The sequence below is a fragment of the Netta rufina genome, assembly GCF_964035555.1.
Source record: "Netta rufina genome assembly, chromosome: 5".
Lineage (NCBI taxonomy): Eukaryota > Metazoa > Chordata > Aves > Anseriformes > Anatidae > Netta > Netta rufina.
In genome coordinates this window covers 61,382,426-61,410,175 of record NC_140128.1, presented here as the reverse complement: position 1 = coordinate 61,410,175, position 27,750 = coordinate 61,382,426, and the positions used below count along the sequence as shown (strand labels likewise).

Genomic DNA, 27,750 nt, shown 5'->3' with positions numbered 1-27,750 from the left:
GAGGTCAGTGGAAGAACGTGTGTACTACGCTGAGGTCATCATTGCAAGAAGAAGCCCAGTCAGGTACTTCTTAAAAATACAAGAACATGAGGTACTCATATATATATAAACACACTTTATATTTGCATAGCAGTAACTGGCACGCTCCCTGTGCACAAATACATCAGTTCAGGTAAGAGAATGCAAAAGGAACAGGATGTGGGAGGCTGATGTTAACAGGCCAGATGTTCAAAGAAAGGTTAAGAGACTTTCTACATGAAAAAGGGATGAGAGAATGGGGTTTAGCTTGAAGGTACTTAAGGACGCAGCTCTCTGCTGAGTATCTAAAAAATCAATGCCTACTTGACACACTGCAAGGAAAAGATGCTATCTGACCCTGAAATGCTTGTTCTAATTTCTACTGTCACAAAGCAAGTGATTGTTAAACACCAGGAAGAATCCCACAGGAAAGAATAATACAAATCAAATCTTGTCCCAGCTGCTGATTAAGCACAGTTGATGCGCAGAATACTGGAGCCCAAGGGTGCAACAGTACCCTCATAACACTGACTGGATACAAAACAGTGCTTTGGGGTGGGTAACAGGTTGAGTCTCCCCCTCAGAGGTGCCCTCACATCACAAACAGGGCAGAGGGGCAGCTGCTCTCGTAAGCATCTGTTACACAAACCTTATCCCATCTCCTGTAGAAAGAACTCATGAGGTAACAAAGGTCAAGACAAAAGGTTAGAGATGAACAGTTTGACAACGTGAAGTAGACGGGAAATACATGAAATTATACAAAAATAAAAGTATTTCAGGTAAGAGTCAGAATATGCAGTCACTGGATACAGCAGGAATAACCAGCAAACACCTCTAGTATTATACAGCAATATTTATAGTGCAACGACTGCACCATAACACAGTTACAAAATATTTTAAGAAGTTCCATTATAAAATACTACTGATATAACAAAACACAGTTCATGGGTTGCAGCCTATTCTAAACATCCTCTGATTTTTCTTCTATGCAACTTACACATTTTGCATCTCAAGTCACTCATTTTTCCCCAGAGGGAGGAAGAGGAGAAAACACAATCAGGTCACTGAACGTTTCAGCTGCTGCAAGCTTCTGGGCTTTGTTCTTGACTGGCGTGAAGAGCAGCTCCCCATCCAGCATCGGCTGTGAGAGAAATCAGTGTGAAGTAAGCATCCAAGCCACAGTTACCTGCTTTACAAACCAGCACTGCAAGAACACACAAGATAAGCTAACAGCAAATTCTTCTCCCTAATGGCATCTGTGAGAACAGCAGACCAACGGTAATTACTGACAGGCATCTGCTTACTTCTGTCAGGTGCCTGCCTGCTTGGAAGGCCACACAATCAAAGTACAAAAACGAGCAGAAATTGCTTTTGATAAGGCAGAAGAAGCACACTGTTCTCTTGCATCTCAGTCAATACTGCAGACACATCACAGGTTCAGAAAACGTGAAGCACAGATCTGCCAGGAAGATCTGAAACCCTTCCTGAAAACTACAGCAATTTAGTAGATGTAAAAATACTGCCATGTGCTTACTTTTAAGTGGTATTTTGAACTGCGGCTCTTGCTTTGAAAAAGTAATTTACCACTGTAAGTATCAGTATAAGAAGTAAGGAATTCTGAATTTATTTCCAGACATAAGAAATGAATACGTGGTCCACATTTTCAAGATACTCATTACTTAAAGCAGTAAGCTATGTTTTAGAGAGAATTTTTCCATGCAAAACCAAGGAAGCTGTACAGCTAAGTTCTTTTAACAATTTGGAAGGTTTTGTACAAATGCTTTTCCCCATGAATATTACTTCTGGCCGTGTAAGATAAAGCTGTAGAAAAGGTATAGAATAAGTCTTGAGAACTCCAGCAAGGAATTGGAAGGAAAAGGCCAGGCAGTTCATTATATTAGTAAATATTTACAAGGAAATCCACACGAAATTCAAATGATCAATCTAATGACATCAGGCATTCTTTCTGTGACAAATGTCTCAATTCATCCTACACTCAACACATGCAATAAGGAATGAGTGTGAGCCAGTACAGCGATTCAGGAACTGTGGCCTGAATTTATTAGAATAAGTTGCATGATCTGACTCGATAACATCATTTTCCAGGGTTTAATTTATTCCATCTAGTAACTGACTCTGTAGCAAAGGTTAACAGTATTGCAACAGGCAGATTGTTGTAGTCAAATAACTTTAAGGGTCAGCTTACCGTATCAAAGGGGCTTCTGTCGACAGATATCAAATCACTACACAAAACATCTGAAAAAAATATTCTTAAGGTTAGTCTGATACTGCTAAAGCTGAAAAAAGTTTGTTTTTCTGTGTTTACCGAAGGAAAAACTAAGTGGTCTGCACTTGCTTTTACTGCAAGCCTTTTATATCAGCTTTCTGCTTCACTTATCACGGGGAAACTACAAATAAAAACCAGGGGAACTGTTTGCTCACATGCAAAGCATGAATAAGTCCTACTAGCCAATGTAGGTTTTGCTATGAGCATGCCTAGATTAACCAAGCTACAAGGACAGTGCTTGCAAAGAATAATATTTAGACTATCAAAACTTGAGATTAAACATGACCACATTGACTACACTAAGCAGCACTAAGATACACACCTGTCTGATGTATTTTTGGTTCTCCATGCTGAGCTAAGTTAGTCTCTGTGCAGGTATCCTCCTTCTCTGGGCTGCCCATGACGATATCTTGTCCCTGTTGCTCTGGAGCTGACAGTTCCATCTCTTCCATGCCATCCATTACTTTTAACTCACTGTTAGAATTTTCCAGCACCTGAAAAACATGAATTAACTGTTCCTAATCCTCTGAGAGTCTAAGATGTCTGCTATATTTGCTTCCCAGGGAGCCAAAAAGAAAGCCTCAGTGAAATTAGTAGGACATAAGGTAGTTCCAATGACACTGGGAAGCTTTATTTTCTGTTTTATCTGCTGTAAAAGGCAGTTTGTCAACTTTTGGTGCAGAAAGCACAAAGGTAAAAAGTAGCTAGGATGTTTAAGGGATGTGTGCTTACAGAAACCAGCACATCTGTGTTAAGTCCAATCCATGCTTCTAACCTATAGATTTTATAGACAAATCAGGAGAGAGAGGGGGGTGTGAATTCCAGTCTCTGTACAAAAGAAAGGCAGAACAAAGGTGACAGCTTAACACTGATATATTTCATGTGGACTAGTTCCCAAACACCCTCATAAACTTGATATCATCTGAAAGAGGGCATGAAGGAAGTTCTTCCCCATGAGAAAAAGATTTTGAACTTAAAGTGCCAAAAGCATTCTGAGGATGTTCCCTAATGAGACTTTACCTGAAGGAAAACCCTATCAGAAATACTGATTGTGAAGATTGTTTCCCTACACAGTGGCATCACTAACAAGCAATTTCTCAGGTGACATGGAAAAGATGAAGTAAAAGGGGTAGGAGCAAATTAATAACCAAGATTTTAAAAAAATGCAGATACATATGTACATGCATGTGTGTGAATAAAGCCTGCTGTAGCCATGCACATGTGATGTATGTTCATTGATTCGTGTCAGTATGGAACAGTGCTAGGGCCGCATGTGACTGGGGTGTCCCTGTGAATGGCCTGTGAGGAACGTTTTAACAACAGGTGAAGTGTCAATAGAGAGCTATTTGTGTTTGTATGTTCTTTCTTTGAAGTCTCTGATGTCTGGGGGTTTCAGAACAACTGCTAACAACTAGTGACTGTTACGGCTTCTGAATGGGACACCATGCAAGCCCCTGATATCTGGCCAGGTGGCCAGGAGATTAAGGAGAAGAAAAAAGCCGAAGGCTGGCTAGGAGACAAAACTTGCAGGGGACGCTGTGTAAGCTTTTGACATGCTGCCAAGGAGTACAGAGGGGAAGGACAAGAAAATACACCTGAGAGGAAGACTATGAGCCTTCAGCATGAAAGACCCCCCAGAGACTGATGCGCATGCCCCAGTAGGAGGGTTTGGATCCCGGAAGCTAATTATAATAACCCTTTTTATTTATTTATTTTTTTTAGAAGTAGTAATGAATATGTATTAGCCTAGGAGCATAAAAATCAGCTACTTGATGTAACTGGTGTGCATCTAGGTGGAGCAGAGACTCCCGACGCACCCAGCACTGTTTGCTTACCTCTATTCTTTTAATAAATTGTAAACTTTGATTATAATCCTATTTTGGGACTGAGCAATTTATAACAACAGATCAAATAAAAATTAAGATCCTACATTTCCAATGAGTGGTACTGAAGAATGACCAACTCCAAAGCACTGGCCTGCACTGAGTAGCCCAGTACTGCCTAAATTATGGAGGCCCCATTCCAGTTTAAGGATTTATTTATTTATTTATTTATTTTTACACTCAAAAAAGGAGTCTGCAGGCATCTCAGGTCATCCACTTCTGCGCTGATAATTGTACTGCTAACAATGCTCTTGCTATACCTTTAAACAGTGGAACAGCCTAATTGTTATGGCAACATGAAGACAGAGAGCTAACTAATACTGTTACTTCTAGTCTGGGAACACAGATACAAAAGCAGCAGCAGATCCTGCTGATGTCTACACTGAGAAGGAAAAAGCACCAGCCTGAAGAATGCAAAAGACATCTTGATGAATATTTGATCAGACATCCAAGTGTCCAAAGCTACTAAAAAGAACTATTAAACCAGCAAGCCACCCTTATCCTGAGGGGAAGGATATTTTCTGACAGGAGTTCAGCTCAGGACAACAGAGAAACTAATGCACAAGCTTTGAACACAGAAGCCAAGTGTCCTCAGAGAAGCTCCAGGGGGGTTTCCTCTCAGGTAACTCGAGCTGGCACAGCAGACAGCCTTGAAGCATCATGTTATGCCTCCGCTGCTGACAGGAGGCAGTAATTTGCAGTACTGATTGCAACATGCAGCTCCTCACACACGTGGATCATTAATAATCAAACTCTAAGATGTGCACCACTTTACACATGAGTATTATTATTTTTTTTGGCTAATAGTGGAGAACTATTTAAAGCACAGACATGAACGATGCACGACTTACCTTAGATTCCTCCACCGTGCCAGCAACAGGAATGGGTTCTTCTGCATCTAGGGAAATGCTGAAAGAAAACCAAGAATGTTTTAATTCTTCTCAATCATTTTCAAAGATTTTTACTTTCCCAACTGATCTTAAAATTAGTTCTGCAATTATTCTCGCTGGTTTAGCACTAGCCAGCTATATAAAACTTTCTAGACACAAAATAAAAACTTCTGCCCCAATTTCAATGCAATGAAATTACATTTGGACAAAAGCTCTTCACATATGCTTGAGGGAAGGAAAAGACACAAGGACTTCACAACACCTTCATCCCTACCAAATTGGAAGGTAACACTTAATGGGCATTTAGTATTAATTTTTCCAATTAAAACTAGAAAATTACTTATACAAAGTTAAAGCTGCCTTAACATGTCTACCTTTGTTCAAGACAACCACTAGGGAGAGTTTTTCCAGTGGTAAATTGGTGCATATTCAAATTTTGTGCTGGGTGGAAGCCTTCAAGTGCTGGTGTTGTTTGTTCTGCAGTTGTATCCTCAGGGTTACAAAGAAGAGAAGAATTGCTCTGCAAAGTTCTGCTGGATGATCTTGGAGTTGCCAGATTTTCAGAAGTATGCTGGGAAGATCTATGAGGTTTCTTTGAAAGCAACTCTGAAAAAAGAGCATTTTGTGTTTCATTACCACAGCAGTTTCCAAAAATACGGAACTGTTAAAATTCTAGCTAGGAACACACTAGTTTTTATGCTTAATTGTTGTTCTAAAATGTTATATTATGATCTTATATATGCTGCAAGCAGAAGTTGAAAATGGTGACAAGAGCAGGTCTGTAAGTTAAAGCTACCTTTACTCCAACTAAGCAATTTGGTAATTACCATCCCTTCACAAAACCTGGAATAACAAGATTTGCTGTTCTTATTAAGAAGTACATATGGTGAAAGACTTTGTCATTAATTTCAACATTCCACATTAGGTATTTCTGATAGAATTAAAAAGACAGATTCATAGTTGATTTTTATATAATTCTGTAATAGTTCAAACAGAGTTGCTCAAAGCTTTTCAGGTCTCCTCCAGTAATAGGAAACATACTAAAAGCTCACTAGTCTTGTGAAGAGAAAACCTACCTAAACTGGGAAATCCAGTTGTCTTATGAACCATAAATATGGGAGAAGCAGAACAGCTCTGAAAGAATCAAGGCTTACTGAAAATATTAGCTTCACAGATTTAAGTAAGATAGATGCTGAAAATAAGGTTGTATTTGGATTGTCTGCTCAAAAAAAGTGTTAGACTGCTTCTATAGCAGACGGGAATATATAACAACTTTGTTGAACATGAATACTGATCACAGATATATTGTATTTCAGCTCTGAAGACAGTAGTGAAAGATTTACTACACAAAAATTCCAATTCACATCTTTCAAATAAAGGACATCAGCCTGCACTGACTTTGATGAATGGGTTGTCAGCTAAGTCAGAAGCTCAGATTAAAACTCCATTGCTAAACATCCAAAAAAAACATGAACCACCCGCTTTTACCTCTGAGTCTAAGCAGGGATTCCATATTGCCATAATTGCTTAAAACAGTACAATCCTATAGAACAGTTTACTTTGGTTTCCTGATGTAACTAACCATTAGTTGAAATATGAATTGTGCCCAGCACAGGAACTGTATCCAGTATAAGTAGCATAATTCCTTCCTAGTGAGCTTGGTTCAAATCTCTTCATTTTTTTCAGGTCACAGAAATCACGATGATGTTCCACTTACCTGGAAAGTTTTTCACAGGGCTTTCAATTCTGAAAAATCCTGCTTCAAAAACCACTTTTTCTACCTCTGGTAGCTTATTCTGATGTGTACAATCAGCAGCTCCATCATTCCTCATTTTGTCCCTCATAGCTGCTTTTACAGCAGCAAGTCTGTTTCTGGCAGCAGTTCTTCCAGCTGCTCCCAACTTTGGTTTGGACACCCCATTTGGAACAGTCTTTTTCTGAAATTGAAAGTCAAGGTCTCATTTGGAAGCTTAAGACAGAGGTAACTGCATGTGAACACCTACATAGCTGCCAGCCACACAGACAGCAGCAGGCAACAGCATTACAGGACACAAGATCTCCGTTTATCTCCAGAATATCACTGAGTGCCATTCGGGGGTTAAAGTCAGGTTTTGACGACAATTTAAACTATTTTTCATGCCAGGCCTGCAGTTCAGAAATATGTCTTGTAACTTTCTTACAACTTTTTTTTAGCCTTTCTAGTTAATGTTTTTGAGAACTGTGGGATACAGGGACTCCTAGTGGCAGGGAGATAAAGTAACTGCAAGGCAGACACTTGTCAACAAGAGAATTCTCTCCTGGCACTCAATTTTTCAAGTTTTTCTTGCATCATCTATATGGTTCTGACATTTATAGTCAGTTCACACAGACCACATTTCCTCCGATTTCATGCATCTGGAGTTTCTTATCGACCACCATATCTTTTTTTTATGATTAGTTGAGCAGTCTCAAGGAACTGTATGGAGTTTACACAATGCGAATATTATTCTTGATCTTCAATTAGAAACAGGTAGAGATTTTAAACCAAGGTCAATAAAATAGCTTAAAGTTTATTTTGCAATAATCAGTAACTTAATTTGGATAGCGTCAGATCCATTTATGTTTAAAGAATTAGTAGTTTAACACTACCCATGATCTTGTTTTAAAGACACAGATAAAATTCAGCACTCAGTGTTTAAAACTGTGAGGCACTGCCAAATTCCTCTGTAGCAGCTTTATCAGTTAAGTCAGTGCCAACACCAGTGGCTCAGAGGAAGTTTTATATCTGAAAGGTAATTTCTGTTCCAAATTCTTCCTAGTAAGACTTACTAGCAAAGAGTCTAGTGACTTCAAGTCATTAATTCTTAGTTTTAATCCTACCATCCAAAAGAGGCAACTAGTATCAAACACCAACTGTAAGTGCATATGTGAGACAAGGAAAAAAGGGTAAACCTCGAGAGGAATTTTACTGAATAGATGATGATAATGTTCAAATAAAGACGACAGATGAATAAGGCTTTAGAAGGAACTTGCATTTAAGAAGAGTACTCATTATTGCAGTAGCTTACAAATTATTTAAAAGACCTCAACACACTTGCATCTTGATGCTTTAGGAGACACACTTTAGGCTCTATTCATACCTTGACAATTTCTTCGCTTGGGACATCAAGTGGTTGCCACTCATTGTCTTGAAGCATCTTCAGATTATCAAACTTTTTATTCACGTCTTCAATCTATTGGAAATTCCCAGAAGTCCAAGGTTAATTCACAAGATTTACCAAGATTTACAAAAAAAATGTTTAGTGAAGTTAGATAACAATTTAAGCATTGTGCATTTAGGTATTTTGCTTTAAATATAGAAGCAAACTAAACCTCCAACCAACACTAAGTATGGAATGTTCTCATGCAGCTGACAGAATGGTTATGCTAACAGACACGAGATCCAGGTCTCATTTCTTTAGTTTAAAGTCAGTAGCAGAGGTATAAAATGATTTAGCAAGATGCAATACATATAGTGGTAATCCTGGGGTGTATCGTGGGGCTGCATTAGGGAAGGAATTGCCAGCAGGCAGGGGGAGGCAATCCTTCCCCTCTGCTGTGCACTGGGGAGGCTGCACCTGGAGAACTGCATCCAGTTTAGGGTTTCCCAGTGCAAGAGACATGGGCATACTGGAGAGAGTCCAGGTAAGGGCCACAAAGATGTGGAGTGTGAGGAGAAGAGAGCTGGGACTGTCCAGCCTCGAAAAGAGAAGGCTCAGGAGAATCTCAGTCTTTAAATACTTGAAAGGAGGGTGCAAAGAGGATGAAGCCAGGCTCTTTTCAGCGGTGCCCAGTGCCAGGACAAGATGCAATGGGCACAGTTTGGAACAAACAAGGTTCCCTCTGGACATCAGGAAAAACTTCTTCACAGTGAGGGTGACCGAGCACTGGCACAGGTTACCCAGAGAAGCTGTGGAGTCTCCCTCCTTGGAGATCTTCAAAAGCCATCTGGACATGGGATCCTGGGCAGCCTGCTCTGGGTTTCCCTGCTTAAGCAGGGAGGGTGGACCAGATGGCCTCCAGGGGTCCCTCCCAACCCCAACCGTTCTGTGATTCTGGGGGATAATCAAAGAGCTGGTTTACAACCCGAGACAGTGCTCACATTTAAGGAATGCGAAAGAGCACATTGCACAGGTTGTTACACTAAACCAGCTCGAGTCTTCCATTGTTTAGGAGATGCCTCATGCAAGCTTGTTTGTCCTTTTAAGCTGGTCTTGAACAGCTTCCTGATGCAGTCTGCACTTGTGACATCCAGTGGCTACAGACAAACTAGTTCTGCAGCATTACCTTCTCCCTTACTGGTGCTCAATCCAACAGCCTTGTTTTCCTCCAGCTCTGTAATGGAGACACTTGCCTTATTTGCTAGGAAGGCCAATACAAGGCTTGTCTATAGCAGGTCTGTCACTGGAGGAACAAGTCCTTTACATCATCCCCAAAAATGCAGAGGATGCAAAAAATGAATGCAAGGTAGGGCAGAGTTAGCAGCTCTGTCACTCCACGTTTATCTATGGGAAAATGTGGGGATGCACAGGGGAAATAAACTGCCCCCAGAGACATAGTAAAGCACAGGAAAAGCTTCTTTTTCATATCACTGTTTCTACAAACTTTCTCCTTAGTATCTCTGATGTTCAAGAAGCAGGTCAAACCCATATACTTCCTTCAGGCAATTCAAGAGCTATGACTATGACCCTAGCATTAAATTAAATGCAAAGATGGATTTATTACAAGTTCCTTTGGTGAATGCTGCTACACAAAAAACTGCTGAGACATTTTGAACATTTAGAATGTTATACTTCCTTCTGAAACCAGCAGAAACATTAGAGAGATGGTTTTCTACCACCCAGCTCTCCTCTAAAATGTTGTAGTTTCTGCGTTATTGGCATACTGAAGAATAGAACCACTACTTCCAGGTGAGTTCCAGAAATAGCTCCCAGCTTGTGATCCTGGTGGACATTGTGACCAACTCCTCACTCCAAACCAGAATGAGATCTGGCTACATGCCTTCATTCCAGAAAAAAAGGTCCACAGCCACAAGATAACAAGTAAACAGGTCTATAAACCATAGCATAACATCAGGTACTATTCACTATTTAAAAGTGTTAAACAAAGACCTGCTTTTTTTTTTTTGGAATATACTGAAAGAAAACAGATTTTGGATTTTCAAATGAGTAGTTCCAATCCATTGCTTGTTAATTACCCCATCTTATTTATTCTAGTAGATTAACATGCAAGTACATACCTGAAAATAAATCATATCCCAAAATCCATCCAAGTCTGTACATGTTGTTTCTTTTTCACCCCGTTTAAATTCACAGTTATCCACCAGTCCCTCAAACTGTTTAAACCTTTCTGCTATCAGCAGTCTTGTCTGACCAACGGTTGTGCGAATGAGATCTTTAGCTGATGGTAACAGAAAACAAAAGTGAGTATAACTTGGAATAACCCATCATTTCAGTGGAGATAAATAAGTACTTGAAGAGCTTGGAATCTATTTTTTCAACTATTTTGAACTGTTCAGACCTGCAATACAGTCTGGAGCATACCTATCCACTGAACTTCTCTAAGCTCTCTTCTTTCAAATAAACTTTACCAACTCAAAGCCTTTAAGGCATAAAAAAAACCTGACAAGTTAACCATTTTCTTAAATAAAACTAAGTTTTAAAGTTGATGCATTTAAATATACTTAGAACTTACAGAAAAACTGTTGTGATAGGCACTTCAATGTCAACTATTACCACATCAAATACTTAAGTTTTAAGATTAGGAGATGAAGCATGACTTTTTGTCTTGAGACAGATACAACTCTAATACAACTTTCACTATGGGCTGCAGGCTACTTTGCAAATATACTCAGGTACACAAAGTTTCTTCTGTCACTGTGGTTACCATAACACCCCTCTCAGTGCCTACTACAGTTCAGTCTTACCATCCTCTGGTATGTCCAGCTCAAGTTTTCCATCCCACTGGAGGCACTGAGACATCAGCCTCTCTGTCTCAGACTGAAGAATGTTTCTAAAAATAAATAGTGAAAAATATTTTTTGGAGAACATTTGAAGAATAACCGTTTACTATTATTATCCTTTCACTTTCAGCAAAGCTAGGCAATCTTTGAGCAGAACCCATTAGATTGTTTTAATTTGCTGACTAGCTGAGATTCAATTTATGTTTTACTGCTTTCAAGTTTGTGTTCCTTAGGAGGCATTAGCCTCCAGGATTTTATATTCTTTACTTACACTAATACAAGAGGAAAGATAGGAGGGAATTTCTGAGGTTACTGGTGACAGACACCAACCACTGTAAACTGTTTACAAGATGTTGTATTACTCATGTTAAGGACCTCAGAAGGGACAACAGTGAAGCAAAACAAAAAGACACAAACCTGAAGTAGGGCACGTCATGCTCTTGCTCTCTTATATCATCTGACTTTGTTTCAAGTGCTCTCATGTCTGTAGAGACAGGAATTGTTTCATTTGATCTCTGAATGGAAGTCTTCTCATCTGAGTCTCTTGCTGAAAAATGTAAAAGGCACTTATTCAGAATTTGGTGAAAACTAAGAACCATTAAAAAGATAAACTAAATGTGAACTTTGTACCTTGTTCTCCTTTCAGACTTGTAGTGATTTGCTGCTCTTGAGGGTCTTTTAAAAAAGGTGAAATTTGACTTTTTGAATCAGGCTCTTGTTCCCAGGAAAATTTAGTTTTACTGGATTTTTCAGCTATATTACTGGAAACAAAAACAGAAAGAAGCATGCTCAGACTTAAGACACATTGAGAAACTGACCTCCAACATGGCCAAACACGTAAGACTGAAAAATTTGGAAGACTACCTTCCATTCAGTGACAGACAACACGAGCTGTTAGTATTAAAAGAGACATCTGTGCATAGATATCCATGGCACAGTCCCTCATACATGGAGCTGCTCTACTTCTAAAGCACAGGCAGGATTATGCATTACATAATATAACAGGAAAGCAAGCTATGTCCACTTTTGATTAAGCAACAGTAGCAACCATGATCAGGTGTTTCAGCATCAGAACGCTTTGTTACATGTGGAATCTCCCTACAGAAAGATTGTATTTCCTGTAGCACCACGAATGTTCACTTACATTTATAAGGCCATTTATATTTTAGGACATTATAAATAAGGAACTTACACTGGAGATTTTGAAAAATCCCAGAAGGCAGTAGGTGTCAAAAAGGCATTTGCTCTAGAAGGAGTCATGGGTGTAACTTTGTAGGTTGTTAATCCATCTAATGGCTGAAACACAAAGTTTTGAGGTGCAAAGGAGCGCGTTCTGGGTCTCCCTGGAGCAGAATTGTTCTTTTCTTCAGAGGTCGGTTCCTGTTTAAGTTCTGATGCTGAACACGTCACTGGATCCAGCTGAGCATTTTCCTTCTCTTTATATTCAGAAGGAATTACCTGCACAAATAAACGAAGCGAACACTATATTATCAAATCAATGAGCATGAGTATAGGAATGGGCTGCATTATAACATGACTGTTTGAAAGCCATCAGGAAAGGAACAATTTCAGGTAATTTGCTTTCTACAGCAGCATGCATGTACACAAGTCCTGACTTACCATAGGCCCAACTGGCTTTTAACACCTACAAATGATTTTTGCAGCAGGGCAGCACTTGGCCATGAGGAATGCAACAATCCACTGAAGGGGCTAGAGTAGCAGAACACCTGGCCTACCAGAGTGGTAATTAAAATTAACAAATGCTTGCTCCCACTGCTAAAAAAAAAGCTTTAATGTGATAAGCTCCTCAAGAGCTGAATTACTGGCTCCAAATGCAACTAGGTCTGTTGGATACGTGTATAAACTGTAATTATTCAAAGACTGAAGAACAAGCTAAAGAAAAGCTGATAGCTGAGGAATGCAGTCCAAAACAAAGAGAATACAAGTGCAGTTAGGACTACAGAATGTTGTTCAAAGAGGACAAAAAGTTAATCAATAAGTTGAGTCCACATTCCTCTGAGATGAGTGACTAGACAATCACACAGAACACATTTCTGAAATACCTACTCTGAGATATTGTTAGCTCAAACCAGCCATAAGACTTCAGACTATTTTTCAAGAAAATATACGTCTTCAATCTGTTGGAAATCTTGTTATACTTCAAATACCCTTGCTTGGAATGTAAGCTTTGAATTAAGATTTTAACAGATTTGTGAAAAAGATGACTGAGGTTACAGCAAGGGTTTACAAACTGGCAGCACAAAGTAACTCCTGTTTGCAGAGAAGTACTTACTTGAACCAGGATGCAAGTGCCTTTTACCTCCTGTCAGTATTTGTGCATGACTGCAGCAGCTTTAAGACAATCCTAGAGCACAGCTGCAGTTGCTGAAATAGGACTGGGGATGGGAGGTGTGGGGGAGACACTGAGTGAGAGGGGAATTACAGTGGAAGGAAGGAGAAAACACGGATGATTCTTGCACAGGACTGTCGGGGCATGAATGCATAAGCAAGTTGTTTGGCAACCTAAATAGGGATATGACAAATTCAGAGTGTTCTCTGTGCTGGGGCAAAAAAGTTCAGTTCCCTTTGTCAGTGCTATAACAAAAGCGACTACCTTTAATTACAATAAATCTTGCACAAAAATATTTTCATATACTTTCTTGGTGGTTCAAAGCCTGAAAATGTATTTAATTCTCAGCTTCTAAAGTCTTGTATTATTACTTGAGCATCAAAAGGATACATTCAGAGTATGTTAGAAAAAGCAATGAATTTGTACAAAATTACAGACACTAGATAAAACCAGCAAACTAAGCAGGCTTTTTTTTTTTTAATTATTATTTAAGTAGTTGAAATATCACATCTAAGATATTGTGTAAGACCTCTAATTTAAATTCATGGTCCAAAACCTGAGGATTAGTAAACAGGCCATCCAAACAAGCAAATCAAATTTGGTCTGAAGTTTTAAAAATAAGACAATATAAATACTCACAGCTTCTTCCCCAAATCTAGTTTATTAGTGCACTTCCTATTAGCTATATGCCCGAGTACAACCACATTTAAGCAACAGTTTCACTACCATTTGTTACTCTTACATCAGTTTTACTGCTTTTCCATTTCAAATATTAAATGACCTACCTCTATGACACCAGGTTTGACTGCCACCTTCTTCTGCTTTGCTACACTTGCTGTCTTTCTCTGTGACTGGTTATCTAGAGAGAAAGAGAAACTCTACAAGGTCAAAAGGCATCTGATTAAGGCAACTGTTCACTGATCTTTTCAGACGATTGACATAAAAGTCTGGTGGTTAAAGACAGAGAGAGATTGTGTTGCTTCTCGAGTAAGTGGCTAGAGGGCAGATGTCTAATTGCAAGAGTTCATTCAAAAGAAAACCTCAACTAGGATTGAACAGCCTATTAAGAGATGTATCACCAGGAGAGGAAAAGGGATTCATTAAGCCATTAGTTTTCAGACGTTTTCGTATACTAAAAGAGTTCACTTCATTTCTTTAAAGGCTGAAGAAACACTTAAGTCAGTTTGAGTTCAGATTTTGAATTCATTTTTCGTTTACAACTTCCACAGGAAGATTGAAACCAACACTATTGCAGCTGTACTTTCAGCCTTCTGTCATATATATGGAAGGCTGAGAAACATTTTGGAGAATACCCTGAGGACAAGATAACATTGCTAAAAGTTTCCTCTAGTTTAGTAAACAAACATGGATGAAGAAAGATGCCTGACTTGAAGAACACAGGCTCTCAGCTCTTCCAGAGGCATCTGTTCCTGATCTTATTAATCACAAGTCCTTAAACAGTGATGCACCAAACTGGCAAATCTTCCCCAGTTCTGTTTTCGTTCTCTGTCTGTAATTACCATATGCATATTGATGCTCCACACTGATGGATTTTACAGGAAACCATCCAATGTTAGTTTCAACATCTTGATTTCAATATTGCAATGGAGTTCCAGATGAGATTTGAAGTGATAGTGTATTTAATCCTTTTCTTACATGACAATTTGGCATGATTTAGTCTATCTTTTCCAAAGAGACAGCTACAGACCAGGATAGTGAGCAAAGACAGTTCAGAACAAGCTGATATGCATCTCTACAGCAAAGAGTATCCTAGATAAGCAAGATCCTAAAGACAAAACTGTTTCCAGTATATCATTTGACAATATGTTTAGCAGCAGCACATAAACATAAGCGTTGTTTCCAGTGTTCACTTACACAGTACTGGGCAGGACATCTCTTTACAGCACACTCACTCTGTCAAATACTTACATATCAGCTAGACAAGCAAGACTATATTTAGCACCTCACTTACCAGCAGTAGCAGTAGTTTTCAGCACCTGCCTAGCTGCAGAGGAGGCTGCTCTGGTGATTCTTACATTTGGGGCTGTCTGGACTGCAGTCTGCAACACTGAGAAATATTAATTCCAGAGAGAAGCTTTCTAAGGAGTTGTATTGAAGCAATGTAAGTCAAAGCTTCAGTTTTGTAAAAATCAAAGTTGTACCAGCAATTCTCAGTTGCATTAGTTTGCCAGAATCATCAGGAGGGGTGTTTTTTTTGTCAGTTCCATGCAAACAGAGCTAAACATGGAGAGCCCAGCTTAGCCTTGGCATCAAGGATGTTGACACAAGAAGGTTTTGTTGCACAATAGTACTTCCAGAATCCTGATAACATCAAAGTACCAGTGTGCTAAAAGCTACATACAAAGCTTAAGAATCCCTTCTCAATGTTCACTGCTATCATAGACAAATTCAACATTTCCCTTATGATGCTCTGGTCATTACATGAAAGTATTCTAAGATGTGAATTTAATAAAGTACTCTTTAATTTGAGTCATGCCCGAATTATTTTTATTAAATAGGACTCTGATTCATATACTGTATTATACATCTTCGTAATTGTCATCTTTGTGTTTTAGTACTGTTTCTAATTTCCTTATTTCCTTCAAAAATTATATTCTCTTGCACAAAAAAAAAAACACAAGCTCTGTTTCGTTATCCGCCTTTCTATAGCTGTCTGAAATCTAGCCCCACTTGGTTGCTGTTAATGATATTTCTTTTATTTTTAAATGTCATTTTACTTGCCACATAATTACTGCTTGACAAGCTGGAAAAAAATTACTAGATAAATAACTATAACATCTGATTTACCCAAATGTTCACTTCCTTAACATTTCCATACTGTTTAAATACATGTAATGCATATTCTTGCTTCAAGAAAAAGCATTATTGAGTCTAGTAGATGATAATTTTTCAAAAATAAAATGTTTCAATTGTTATACCAAACACTAATAATAGGTTTTCTCAATATTCACTGAAGGTATGAAATTTATTTAAGCAGACATCTGCTGCTTGCTGATTTAATTACTTTAGTGATATGAAATTGATTTCACCCTGAATTATGGAATATCGTGTGTTAACATAAGTATTCTACGTGAGTTAGCATTATCAACTTAAGGCACAGACATCACTGTGCAACCAGAAAGAATTCATAATCAAAGGTATTCTATTTGCTTAAACAAACGTGGCATTTTTCTCTTTTACACTGTTTTCTCCACAGAAGTACAGAATAATCACATAGAAAGTCCAACAACTAGACAGATACAGAAGGGACTGTTGTAAAATATGAAAACATAAGACTGTACTTATAACTAGACAAACAGGAAGCTCTGCACATGTCCAGCTGCGGAGGCAGGGAGCAGTCATACAATTCTACTTACTGCTCTTTTTCTTTTCCCTTCACTAGGCTGAATAATCAGTAACCAGAACTGCATTAAGTATCCTGCACTTCATTTCCCCAGCCTACAGAGGCAACAAGTACATGCAATGCCTAGAGCCACATGCTCAATAGTCTGTCAGCAGCTGCCCTTGCTGTAGTTGGTAGGAATGGTCATCCTAAAAATTTCCTTGTTCCCTGTATCCAAAAATGAACTGTGGATCTCTCCCAAAGATGTTCCTCGCCTCACTCCCATAACACGACAATTGACTCCGAAGAATAAAACAGCAGTGCCCTTGCAGATTCAGATGTAGGAAGTGTTTTTACTTTCCTACCTTTCCCTTTTTCAGCCATTTTGTCTGTACTCTTCTGTTTGCATCCTGCTGCTTGCGTAGGGCGCACGCTATGCCCGTTGGCACGGACCTGCAAAAGAAGATTGCATTTTATGAAGCACTGGATTTCCAGAAATGAAGTAGCCCAACTTTTCCTCATCTTTCTATCCTAGCCTCCAGTAAAACAAATGGCCAAGCAATTGGTACAAACAGCTTTAAAGAGTAAAGAAGTTAAAGATAACTAAAATAGCTCATTTTAGACATGTGTTAACATGTTACCCATCTAATTAGGAATTCAGAAAAAGAATGAAGAAAATTTAAGAAACTGTTTAGTTTACTTTGAAAGTAGGTGCTAATTACTGCCCCAAGTTAGTTTGTATTATGTGATTTATGTGATTTCAAAGCCGCTTTTCTGAAAGATTCAGTATTAACTCCGTTCTCCCTTCACACAGTTATGACTGGAAATCTTCCAAATGCATTCAAGTTGCATAAGACAAGATTGCTAGATTCAAATTATAGCTTTTTACAGATTAGTGCAGGTGAAATTCCTCAAACTACTTTTTTGTACAAGTAATATCAAAAGAGACTGCCAAGATTCACAGTAAAGCGTGCCAACACTGAAGTGATTCCAACTTTGAGCAGTAAAGATTAATCATGACTGATGCCTGCAGTAATTGCATCTCAACAACACATACCTCCATTTATAAGGGTTTTAGGCCTTAAAATTAAATGGAAATTAAATGGAAATCTGCACAACTGCTATACATTGTCTTTCAATTTTAGCCACTGGTTTTAGTCATTTGTATTACTGACCGTAGTATGGAAAACATAAGGCAAAAACCCTTACATATAAAATTCTTCCCCTTAATGAAACAAACACTTCCATGTCCAGCTTGCTGAAAATAATGTATGCAAGACCACTATTGCTGAATTTACTAACATGAGATGAAGTATTCTACAGATTTAAGAACTTGAATATAATTTTGTCTTTATGAAATTAAGATGCCAAATTAGCAAAACTAACTAAGATTTCAACAGCTTTGTGCACCAGATCTGTCACTGCGTAGACTCTACAATGTCAGACTAATAGATCTGATTGGTAACTCAATCTCTCGTCTCTAACAAGTAGATAAAAAAAGGTGGCATAACAGGCAAGAATATTTTTAGGTAGAATTTTAAAAACAAACGTTCTTTCTCACTCGGAGAAGAAAAATATACAAAACTTGTGACAAGTTCTAACAATGTAGTCGATTTGCTGGGTTACCTTCAACTTTTTAAAGCTAGAATGTGATGTAGGAAAATAATTGACTTTTTATAATCTGCATTCATTGCACATTTTCTGTATTCATGAGAGATTCACTGGTTCTCCAAGCCAAGAAGTATTTAACTCATTACTGTCTCCACCCTTATTTGCATTCCTTGCTGACTATTTAAGTGCCTGCGCACTCGAGAGTCAAAATGGATCAAGTTTGTGATTTGAAAAACAGTCAGATGGACCAAACACAGGTCAATATTTCATATGGAAAAAGAGATCTGGAAGATCAGTACACTTCCCTTTGGTTTGTAACAACCTAATCAAATTCTGTAGTTCGGTTCAACACAATGCTCGAAAAAAAAATTCTACCAGCTTACTGAAAGCTTTTCTGACCTAATTTGTCATTCTCCCTGGGAAAAACCTGCTTGGAGACAGCACTCTGTGTCAGAATACAATTCTGAGTTACGGCCTAAAGGATAATTACATCGTTTTCTGCAAGATTCACTTAAATTTATATAAGAGACAAACCGTAGAAGGCTTAGATGTTGCTGGTATCACAGCGTTTTCTGCTTGGTTCTTGGCCTTTGACCGAGTAATCCTCCCAGAGAAAGCAGGAGCTGTCTGGAAACATTCCCAAGGAAACAAAGAGTTAACAACTCCTTCCTCCCTCTGCCATCACTGCTAGAGTGAGCAAGAAGCTTAAGGATAAGAAGCAACATGTCTGTGCACTTGAGTCAAAGTGGATCAAGTCTGATTTGAGAGAAACTTAGATGGACTAAACAGCCAAGTTACTTTAGAACTGGTAACTGGCATTTCATTTGCAGATGAACTGCTGTAATTTGTGAACTGAGAACACAGACAAAATCAAAAATCAACACATTTATATTATTTCCTGCTTTGTTTATGAAAAGAAGGAAAATGCTCCCTTATTGTTCCTTATTATAAAATATCAAGTATTCCTATTATAAAAGGTTTAATTCACGTAACTTCCATAAAGTTTGTATACAAATAGTAACATTGTATAGTATATAAGCTTAATTTAGATATTTAATATTACTCTTATTACCTTCTCACTTGGCTTCACTGTCACAGGATCTTCAGGTACCAGAGAAAGAAATCCAGGTGCAGTAGGTCTATACAACCCAACTTTAAACACACCCTTTTTTGCTTTCTCTCTTTGCTCTTTTAGTTTTCGAAGTTCCTTTTCTTCTTTATAGCGCTGAAGCATTACCTTGCGCTCATCAATCCTCTTGGAGGCTGCATCTGTAGGTTGTTCTGAAGCAAACATGAAGACAGGAATATCACACAGTATCACAGAAATTTTTCAGCCAAGAAAAATCAGAAAATATGTTGGGAAACTGCAAATTTCTTTTTTCCAAGTTACAAGAGGAACATACTAGGCCAGCAAGTAGAAGACTCTGAAGCACATGCCTACAATTTTCAGTTGAAGACTTATATGTGATCTATCACCTTGCTAAAAACTTAAATTACCTGCATTGTTTTAGCCATTCCCAAAAAGAAACTAGCAGCTTGAAAAATAAAATTAGAATATGCATTACCCATTGCTAAGCATGCCTTAAGCACATGACAGATACCGGTAATATGTAGATGAGATTATAGATCAGGTTTATTCACTTCTTGAACAGAGCAATCCTTAAGAGATTTCTCATTGAATATTAATAGACAAATGCATTTCTTCTTTGTCTGCTGCAGACAAATCACAGTAAAAGCTAATTCATACCACTGGAGCCATAAAGGAAGGCAAAGCTGTATTAAGACCATTTGCTTGAGTTAGAAGAATTGGCAGTCATTTGTTTTGAAATCTTAAACCATTCCTTCACATTCAGATGTGAACCTCAGTTTGGTTCCTGGGATAACATCACGAAATTCACTTAAAGGCATTTTTAACAAATTTTAAAAGGCTTTAAAACTAGGCTTTACGTACTCTGTTTCACACTGCTGTTCTCGTTACAGCGCATCTCACTTGTCTCATTCCATTGAGAGACTCCTCTGTCTTTCGATAACTGCACATTGACATCTGCCAATCCAAACTGCCTGCCCTTTTCAAACAACTTGTGTCTGTTCTCCTTCTGAAGCATGGATTTTCTGCGAGCAACTTTTGTTCTGATGGTTTCTGTACTCAAATCCTTTTTGTATCGACCGGCGAACTGGGACGTAGCAGCCATCTTGGTTACCCTGGACAAAAAAAATATCATAATGATTAGGAAAAAAAACACTGGAATGGTTTGTTTTGCCCTTTTTATTAGGGTTTACATATTATGAACAAAGAAAGCCCTGGGTTCTTCATTTCTGTTGTGTACCAGAGACAACACAAATAGTGATTTCAGCATGACTCCTCATTATTTGCTTTATGTATTCGAGGGGCTCGTTTGTTTACCAAGCTGTCAGCAAATCTGACAAAATTAGCAGGGAAGGCTTTGTCACCGCCAGGGACTGGCCGGCTAGTCTGTTCCCAACACAGATGTTTTTCATGTTAAGGAGACCATCAAGTAAATGACAAGGCTGCAGGACAATACTTGGAAGCAACACTGCCACTGAGCGTTTAGATTATACCCTATCTGATGGCGAGGCATTTTTGTCATGCATCGGAGCACTTGGCTCTGCTTCCTCACAGAGTTTCCAGGATGCAACTGTAACACAATAGCATTTATTTCAAGCAGGATTTCTCCCTACTTTTTTAACCTGAGGAAGACCTGATGAAAACATCAGCTGGTCTGTACATGCTGTGCTAGCAGGGACACAAAAAGCTCCAAAGCCTGCCTCCCACCCAAAACCTTTTTGCTGAGGGTTTTCATGCTTCCTGGAGAGGTCAGGCTCAGTTCTTGTAATTGCTCTTACTCTGCCTTCAACCAGGGTGCTTTAGAAACCTCATCTTAAAGAAAACAATTTTAGGGTAAGAAGGGTGATACTGCTAAGCTAAATAACTAACAAAGGTCAGTACAGAGGTTCTCGACTTCAAGACAAAGAGCTTTGGCCAAACAAAAGGAATAGTTAGCGAGCTGGACAGAAAAGATCAGCCTTGACCATGACTATACAGGGTTTCTTAGTCAAAAAATACTCTTTGCTACCAGTATCTCAAGCCAAAAATGAACACCAGAGACCTAACTGAAAACCTTGATGTCAGAAAAAACAGAATACCAAAATAAGCAGAAAAACAACAGTGTGCTCTTAAATTATATATACCTCATGAAAAAGCATGGAGAGAATCTGAACTGCCCTGAGAAGGAAAACAAAGTCTGCATTCTGGAGCTGGCAGTGGCAGCCCCTTGTGCCTAACTTCATGGCAGTACTCACGTACCGAGTAACTTGCACAGCACCAACAGCACTTCCACAGCCATCTGGAAGGGCTTGGAATAGATACTGGAGGCTATGCATGAGTCAGAAATGTAAATGGGTATATTTTAGGTTTTTCTCCCAATAAGCTTAGCGGAGCAGGAGAGCAAAATGGCGAGAGGAAGAATAAATGATCAAATGGGAATAAAAGCAGAACTCAGCTTAAAGTACTCAGATCAGAAGCTGAATCTCTTCCACACAATCTTGGAAGAGCTGGTACACATCAGTGCCACCTGATTAACATCAAGCATCTTATCTCTCATCTTTCATTTTATGTTCCAACCTTCAGAGATTCATTAAAGATGCCAGATAATTAATAATGATTGCAAATGATCAGACTAACTACTGTAGCTCATGGGTCACATTTATCCCGCTTTACAGGTAAGTGTTTAAGGAAGGTTAAACCCCGAGCTTCTCCAATAATCATCTTGGGACTGATCTTGTTAGTTGTTCCTGTGGTATTATGGAAAACCATTAAAAGTTAGTGGTGGTATATTGCTACTATCTGCCTCATAGAAGAAGCAGATCTCTCACGCTTCCTTAAAGAAAATTGTTCCTAAAAGCAGCAGCTAACATCAAGTCTCTACACTCATCCTCTGTGGTGTTAAAATTAATATATAAGAAATTGAGAGGTCTGGCTAAGAAGTTTATCTGACTAAAAGAGTATTTCTTCCACGTGAAAGTCTGCGATTGTTTCCAACTCCCCACTTCTGAGCTAAGATAACATTAGGTGTGCCACCCTTATAAGCCCCAAGAGCCGTCTCTCCACTGTCACCCTATTGACTGTTGGATTCCTTCTCAGAATTGTGACAGCTAGCAGGCTTCTTAGGGAGTTCACCTCTCCCTGGGATAGGCTTTATTAAAATCAAAATGATTGTTTTTCCTCACCTCTTCCTTTAGTTTTTGAAAGTAGTTTACAGGTCAGGTCTCTGCAATCACTGGGCAAAGAAAGGGGAGCAGAGGAGGAGCTGTTGTCCAAATGTTCAATGATCAGCTGACAAAACTTCTGCCTGACCTGTTCTAAACCTTGGAGTCCCCAGATCTCCAACAACTTGTGGGACAAGTTCCCTGTGCCTGGGGCTCCTTTATGTGCTCTATATACAACAACAGATTGCATGCATAATGTTTAATTTGGTGCCTTGGTAAAAGTTAATATGCCTATAACCACAGAAGAGGTAATGGATAACATCAGGCAGTCTTACAGCAAGCTGCATTTGCTTTAGACTTCAATAAGCATTTTAACACTAACTTCTATTTTAAACAGCATTTTTCTAGCTCTTGTAGCACACGTCCACGTAAGCCTTTCTGCCATGAACAAGCACCAAGAGCAAGTAAACTACTTTCAAGTAAGTAGCCTTACAGAGGAACTCACCTGAAACTTGAAGCATTATGGAAGCAGAGATAGAGAAAAGAACTTCCCCTTATTTGTAATACAAAAGTACCACCCCCAGATTTGTATTTATTTATTTATTTTTGGAGTAGCGCCTTGCCCAGGCAGGACTTGAAGGATAATTAAGATTTAAATCGTCATAAAGGCGAGGCGAGACTAGTAGCAGGAGGGGACGGAGCTTTATATAAAGGGAAAGCTTTTTATAAAGGGAAAGACTCGGAAATAGCTAATACACGCGAGCTAAATTACAGCTAAAGAAGCACAAGGATGACTTGTGGAGGAGACAGGGAAGGAAACCTCCTGGGAGAGCCCCCCAAAGTCCCTCAGAGCCCCCAAAATCCTCTCAGAGCCCCCCAAACCCCCTCAGAGCCCCCAAAGCCACCACAGAGCTTCCCCCCCCCCCAGCCCCCGTCCCGCCCGTACCTGCCCGGCCTCAGCGCCCCTCTCGCCGCGTCCTCCCCGCTCACTTTCAAATCTCACCTCCCGACGCTCATTGGCCAGCCCCGGCCCATCCGCGCGCTCTCATTGGTCAGCCCCCAACGGCCAGCCGGTGGGCGGAACCCAACTCGCGGAGCCGGGTGTTTATTGGTGGCCGCCCGAGCTGTGCTTGGTGCTCATTGGTTGTGTGGAGGCGCGGGGGCGGGGCTTGGCAGCGAGGGGAGGTGGTGAGGGGTTGCCGCGCTCCGCTCTAAGATGGCGGCGGCCTGAGGGGGCTGAGGGGGCGGTGGGGTGCAGCGGGTCCCGCGGTGCAGGAGCGCCTCGCTGCGTGAGGGGCGGGCCGCTGGGTGTCAGCCATAAAAAATGAGGCCAAATCTTGGATCCTGCTGAGTTTTGTCAGGGCAAGAATAAAGATCTGTGTGAGACTCCCAAGCACTGCAGGAATTTTCAGATGTTTCAAGGCTCACCTAACCAAAACACTTAAAAAATGCATCCCTAGCCCGTCACACATCCTCCACTTTTATTCTAACCTAGTGCACACCAGCCCTAATCTCCCGTTTTCTTCGTGTCACAGCGACCCCAGGTTTGCTGGGGTGGCTCCTGTTCGAGGTCCTCCTCAGGTGCCAGGCAGCTCGCGCTGCGCTTGTTTACAAAAACCTGCGAAATTAAAACGTAAAAAGTGTTAATGAGGAAAGCAGCCGCTTGGTGGCGCCGCCAAAATGTAGGTTGGCAGATGAGGAAAGATGAGTGCCAGACAGGAAACTGCTGAGTGCTGGGTATGGTCAGTGCTGGATGACGGCCATACCTTGCAAACAGCGTAAAAATGCGGCGTCTCCGGGCTGTGTTACAGTAAACAGGCGGTACACTTTTATTTAAACACGATTACAGTGAGAGAAGACAGCGATGAGTGGATTAAAGACCGTTCGGTCAGAAGGCAGAGCTGCTTCCCGCAGCAGCGCTCGGTCTTGCATCACTCCAGGCTGGCTCTGCGCCTCACGAGGTGCGGCTGTCAGAGAAACGCCACCACACAGCTCCCTGTATGAACTGCCAGGGGGTAGAGCAGAGGTCCAGAAACTAAACATCGAGAAGAACTCTAAAATTACTAATTTGCTATAAAATAATCACAGACTCACAGGCTGGTTTGGGCTGGAAGGGACCTTACAGCCTATCTAACTCCATCTGCCCTCAGCTCCATCCAGCCTGGCCTTGGGCACTGCCAGGGATGGGGCAGCCACAGCTCCTCGGGGCAGCCTGCACCAGGGCCTCATCACCCTCATAGTGAAGAATTTCTTCCTTATATCTAACCTAAATCTACCCTCTTTTAGTTGAACGCCATTACCCCTTTCTATAGGAGGTAATGGATTTACTTTATTATTGTTCCTATACCACTACCCCGTTAGGTATTGGATAAAAGATCAGTCTGGAGTTTATTGACTGCTGCCGGATTCCCCACTGGTATAAAAAAGATATGATAAAACAACAGAGCTACAGGACTTTGTATCTGTAGACTCTGCCCACAGAGTTCAGTCCAATGCAGTCCAGAGTGTTCAGTGCATTTTGTTACTCCCCCTTTTTTCCTGAATCGTTGGAATTTGAGGGCATTCCACAGTTCTACCTTATGATATCATCACTGTAGACATCTTGAACCACAGGTTTTGGGAAAAAAAAATGGTTTGGGAGTGTCGCCCTTCCAACCAAAAATCATTCTTTCATACTGCATACCAGGACCTGAAGAATATGTGTTGAAACAATGGAACACCTAGGCTGGAGCATCTGTTGAGTTAATTTCTACTCATGTGGGGGCTGATACTGAATTTGGGAAGTCTGACTGCACTACAGCCTGGACTTTAATCTCACTAGCTCAGATAACAACATCAATGATAACGCGGCAGTGCACACTTCAGTGCAGACTGGTAACCCAAGTACCTAACTCAGGTCCTTGGCAAGCCCAGACTCTGCCTTGCACCTTTGCTGGTTGTTACCTGAGCTGGCTAGGTTACAGCCAGAATGGGTTTCCTTCTCATGCTGCAGTTACACCTTCCACTAACACTATCTAGGTCACCGTAATTGTCTGTTTATATGAGTAATGCCATGATTTTAAAGTATCGCAGTCACACTTTAAGGTAAAACATGGTAATCCTTTTTTTTTTTTTTTTTTTCCATCCAAATTCCTGATTGCTACTGATTTTATTGTGTTAAGGGAATAAACACATTACCATTTAATAGAGATAAACAAGCAATATGAATATATAAACTCATTATCCTGTACAGACATTATACATGCCTGAAAGATTAAACGTGTCATTCTTACAGAGTCCTGATGATTTTGTGATAATATGCCTACATTTTACCCATTGAAGCTTAAAGAACCAATTTGGATTTCTCTGTTTCTTGACAATATAACTATCGTTATCAGATACATTTTGTACCAAGATCATTACGTGGAAATCTGCTAACTTGTTCTTTCTACTCTTCCTGTCACTTTTTCATATGGGATATGGTGCTTTGTGAGGGTAACTCTTTCTACCCTTGCATAAATGCCCCTTATTAAAGAGTAATATGGAGCATATAGGAAAACCTATCCCCAAATTTAGACCAGAAATACTTAAAATTTCTGAATATATTTTTGTTGAAAGGTTAGGCAAATGCAGATATAAAGCTATAGTCCAAAACATCACATGCTTGCCATTCACCTGGTATCAAAGAGAAAAAGGCCATAGCAGGTGAACTCCTTTGCATGGACCATGGCACGTTGAGAGGGCACAGGGTAGTCCTCCAGCCAAATTATTTGTTAGTCTCTTGGTCAAGAGCTGTGCAGCAAAGCCATCACATTGCACTGGCTGTTGTTCTCATTTCTGAAACATAAAGCAGTTGCTAGTTTAAAAACTGGAACAAATTGCAGCAGCAAAAAATAGAAGATGAATTCCGCCTTCTAACAACTGGGAAACAGTTACGTCTTCCACTGCATTTTCTTGATCTGTTTTTGAATTTTGTTTTATGCGGTAGGACATTTTTAACAGGAGTGTGAAATAGTGATCCAGCAACGCCTTAATGTCTGGGGAGTGAGTAAGCTATCCCACCTGCTTGGACCAGGTAGAAATCCAGCTTGGACCAGGCAGAAGATATGTGTTTGTCCAAGTCTCACCAGGATAAGGAGAGCTAGGAGAGCACCTTCCCTTCCCTGGGTATTTGCTCTACCATCTAGATTAGTACACGCAACAAACCACATCAGATGCAATCCCTACAGCCCACGGTGTTAAAAATAAAATGGTAGCCTTGCTCTGTTCTTTCAAAGAGGGCTTGTAGACTCGTAAACCCCAGCTGTGTGCACCCTCCACCCCAATCTGGCAGGAACACGCTGGCTATGCAGAGCGAGCTGAATACGTCCCTCTTTTTGATGTCTCCTGCGAGGTGGGAGTTTCCACTCGCCCTTGAGAGGTGTCTGACGCTCCCCCGGCTATAAATAGAGAGGCGAGGTACCCGACTCGAGGTATTTTGTTGCACTCTGGCAGCCTGATAGCCTAACAGTCAGACGTCGTGGCACATTTATAAGCTCCAATCTTCCGCAGGATCAAGTCTAAAATGCAAACTAGCGATCTTATAATGTGAAGTATAAAACACAAATGGTTGGAAACAAAGGCTGGGTAGTTTTTATCTCTGCATATCTTCACATCTTCTGTTATTTACATCGTGTTTACACCGAATGTTCCCTGCTGTTACAGATTTCAGTCAAAAACCCTACCCACTCTAGCACTACAGGTGAAAGCATCCCACAGCTGGTTTCACGCTCCAAGCTTTGTGGCCCCAAAGCCACACTTAATGAAATCACATTTGTTTCCAAACAGGCTCAGACCTTGGTTTTCTTCCATGAAAGAGGGGAGCGGGAATTAACCTAGGAAATCAACCTTAAGCCACTGCTGAGTTGAAACCAAATTTTGTGGTGTTTCCAGGGACACGTGTGGAGTGGGTTACCGTGGGTGAATTGTGCAGTTATCCCCTTTAGCAAAAGCAGATGAAGAAACCGCTTAGTGCAGTGGTAGATGATGTTTCAGCAGCATTAAGTACGTTTCTAATTGAGTTAGGCCATTGTGTTTTGATTTCAAAAGCGCATCCCTTTCCCAAGCTTAGACAAGACTCCAGTAATTTTTTAGCTTGGGTTAAAACCCATATGTGTTTTTTTTCTCAGCATGTGTCTCCATC

General features: G+C 40.1%; 1 protein-coding gene across 1 annotated transcript; it reads right to left on the bottom strand.

Annotated features, from left to right (window-relative positions):
- Positions 1 to 1,022: 1,022 nt before the first annotated feature.
- Positions 1,023 to 20,554, bottom strand: DLGAP5 (DLG associated protein 5; the record flags this gene model as incomplete). The annotated part of the gene is made up of 18 exons (XM_084287216.1): positions 1,023 to 1,159; positions 2,225 to 2,274; positions 2,628 to 2,799; positions 5,040 to 5,097; positions 5,453 to 5,684; positions 6,796 to 7,015; positions 8,198 to 8,290; positions 10,336 to 10,496; positions 11,023 to 11,108; positions 11,476 to 11,605; positions 11,689 to 11,819; positions 12,251 to 12,516; positions 14,194 to 14,267; positions 15,381 to 15,476; positions 17,117 to 17,204; positions 18,897 to 18,989; positions 19,435 to 19,643; positions 20,314 to 20,554. The coding sequence occupies 18 exons, from the start codon at positions 20,552 to 20,554 to the stop codon at positions 1,037 to 1,039; spliced, it is 2,523 nt and encodes an 840-aa protein (XP_084143342.1). The 3' UTR covers positions 1,023 to 1,036.
- Between the last annotated feature and the right edge of the window lie 7,196 nt (positions 20,555 to 27,750).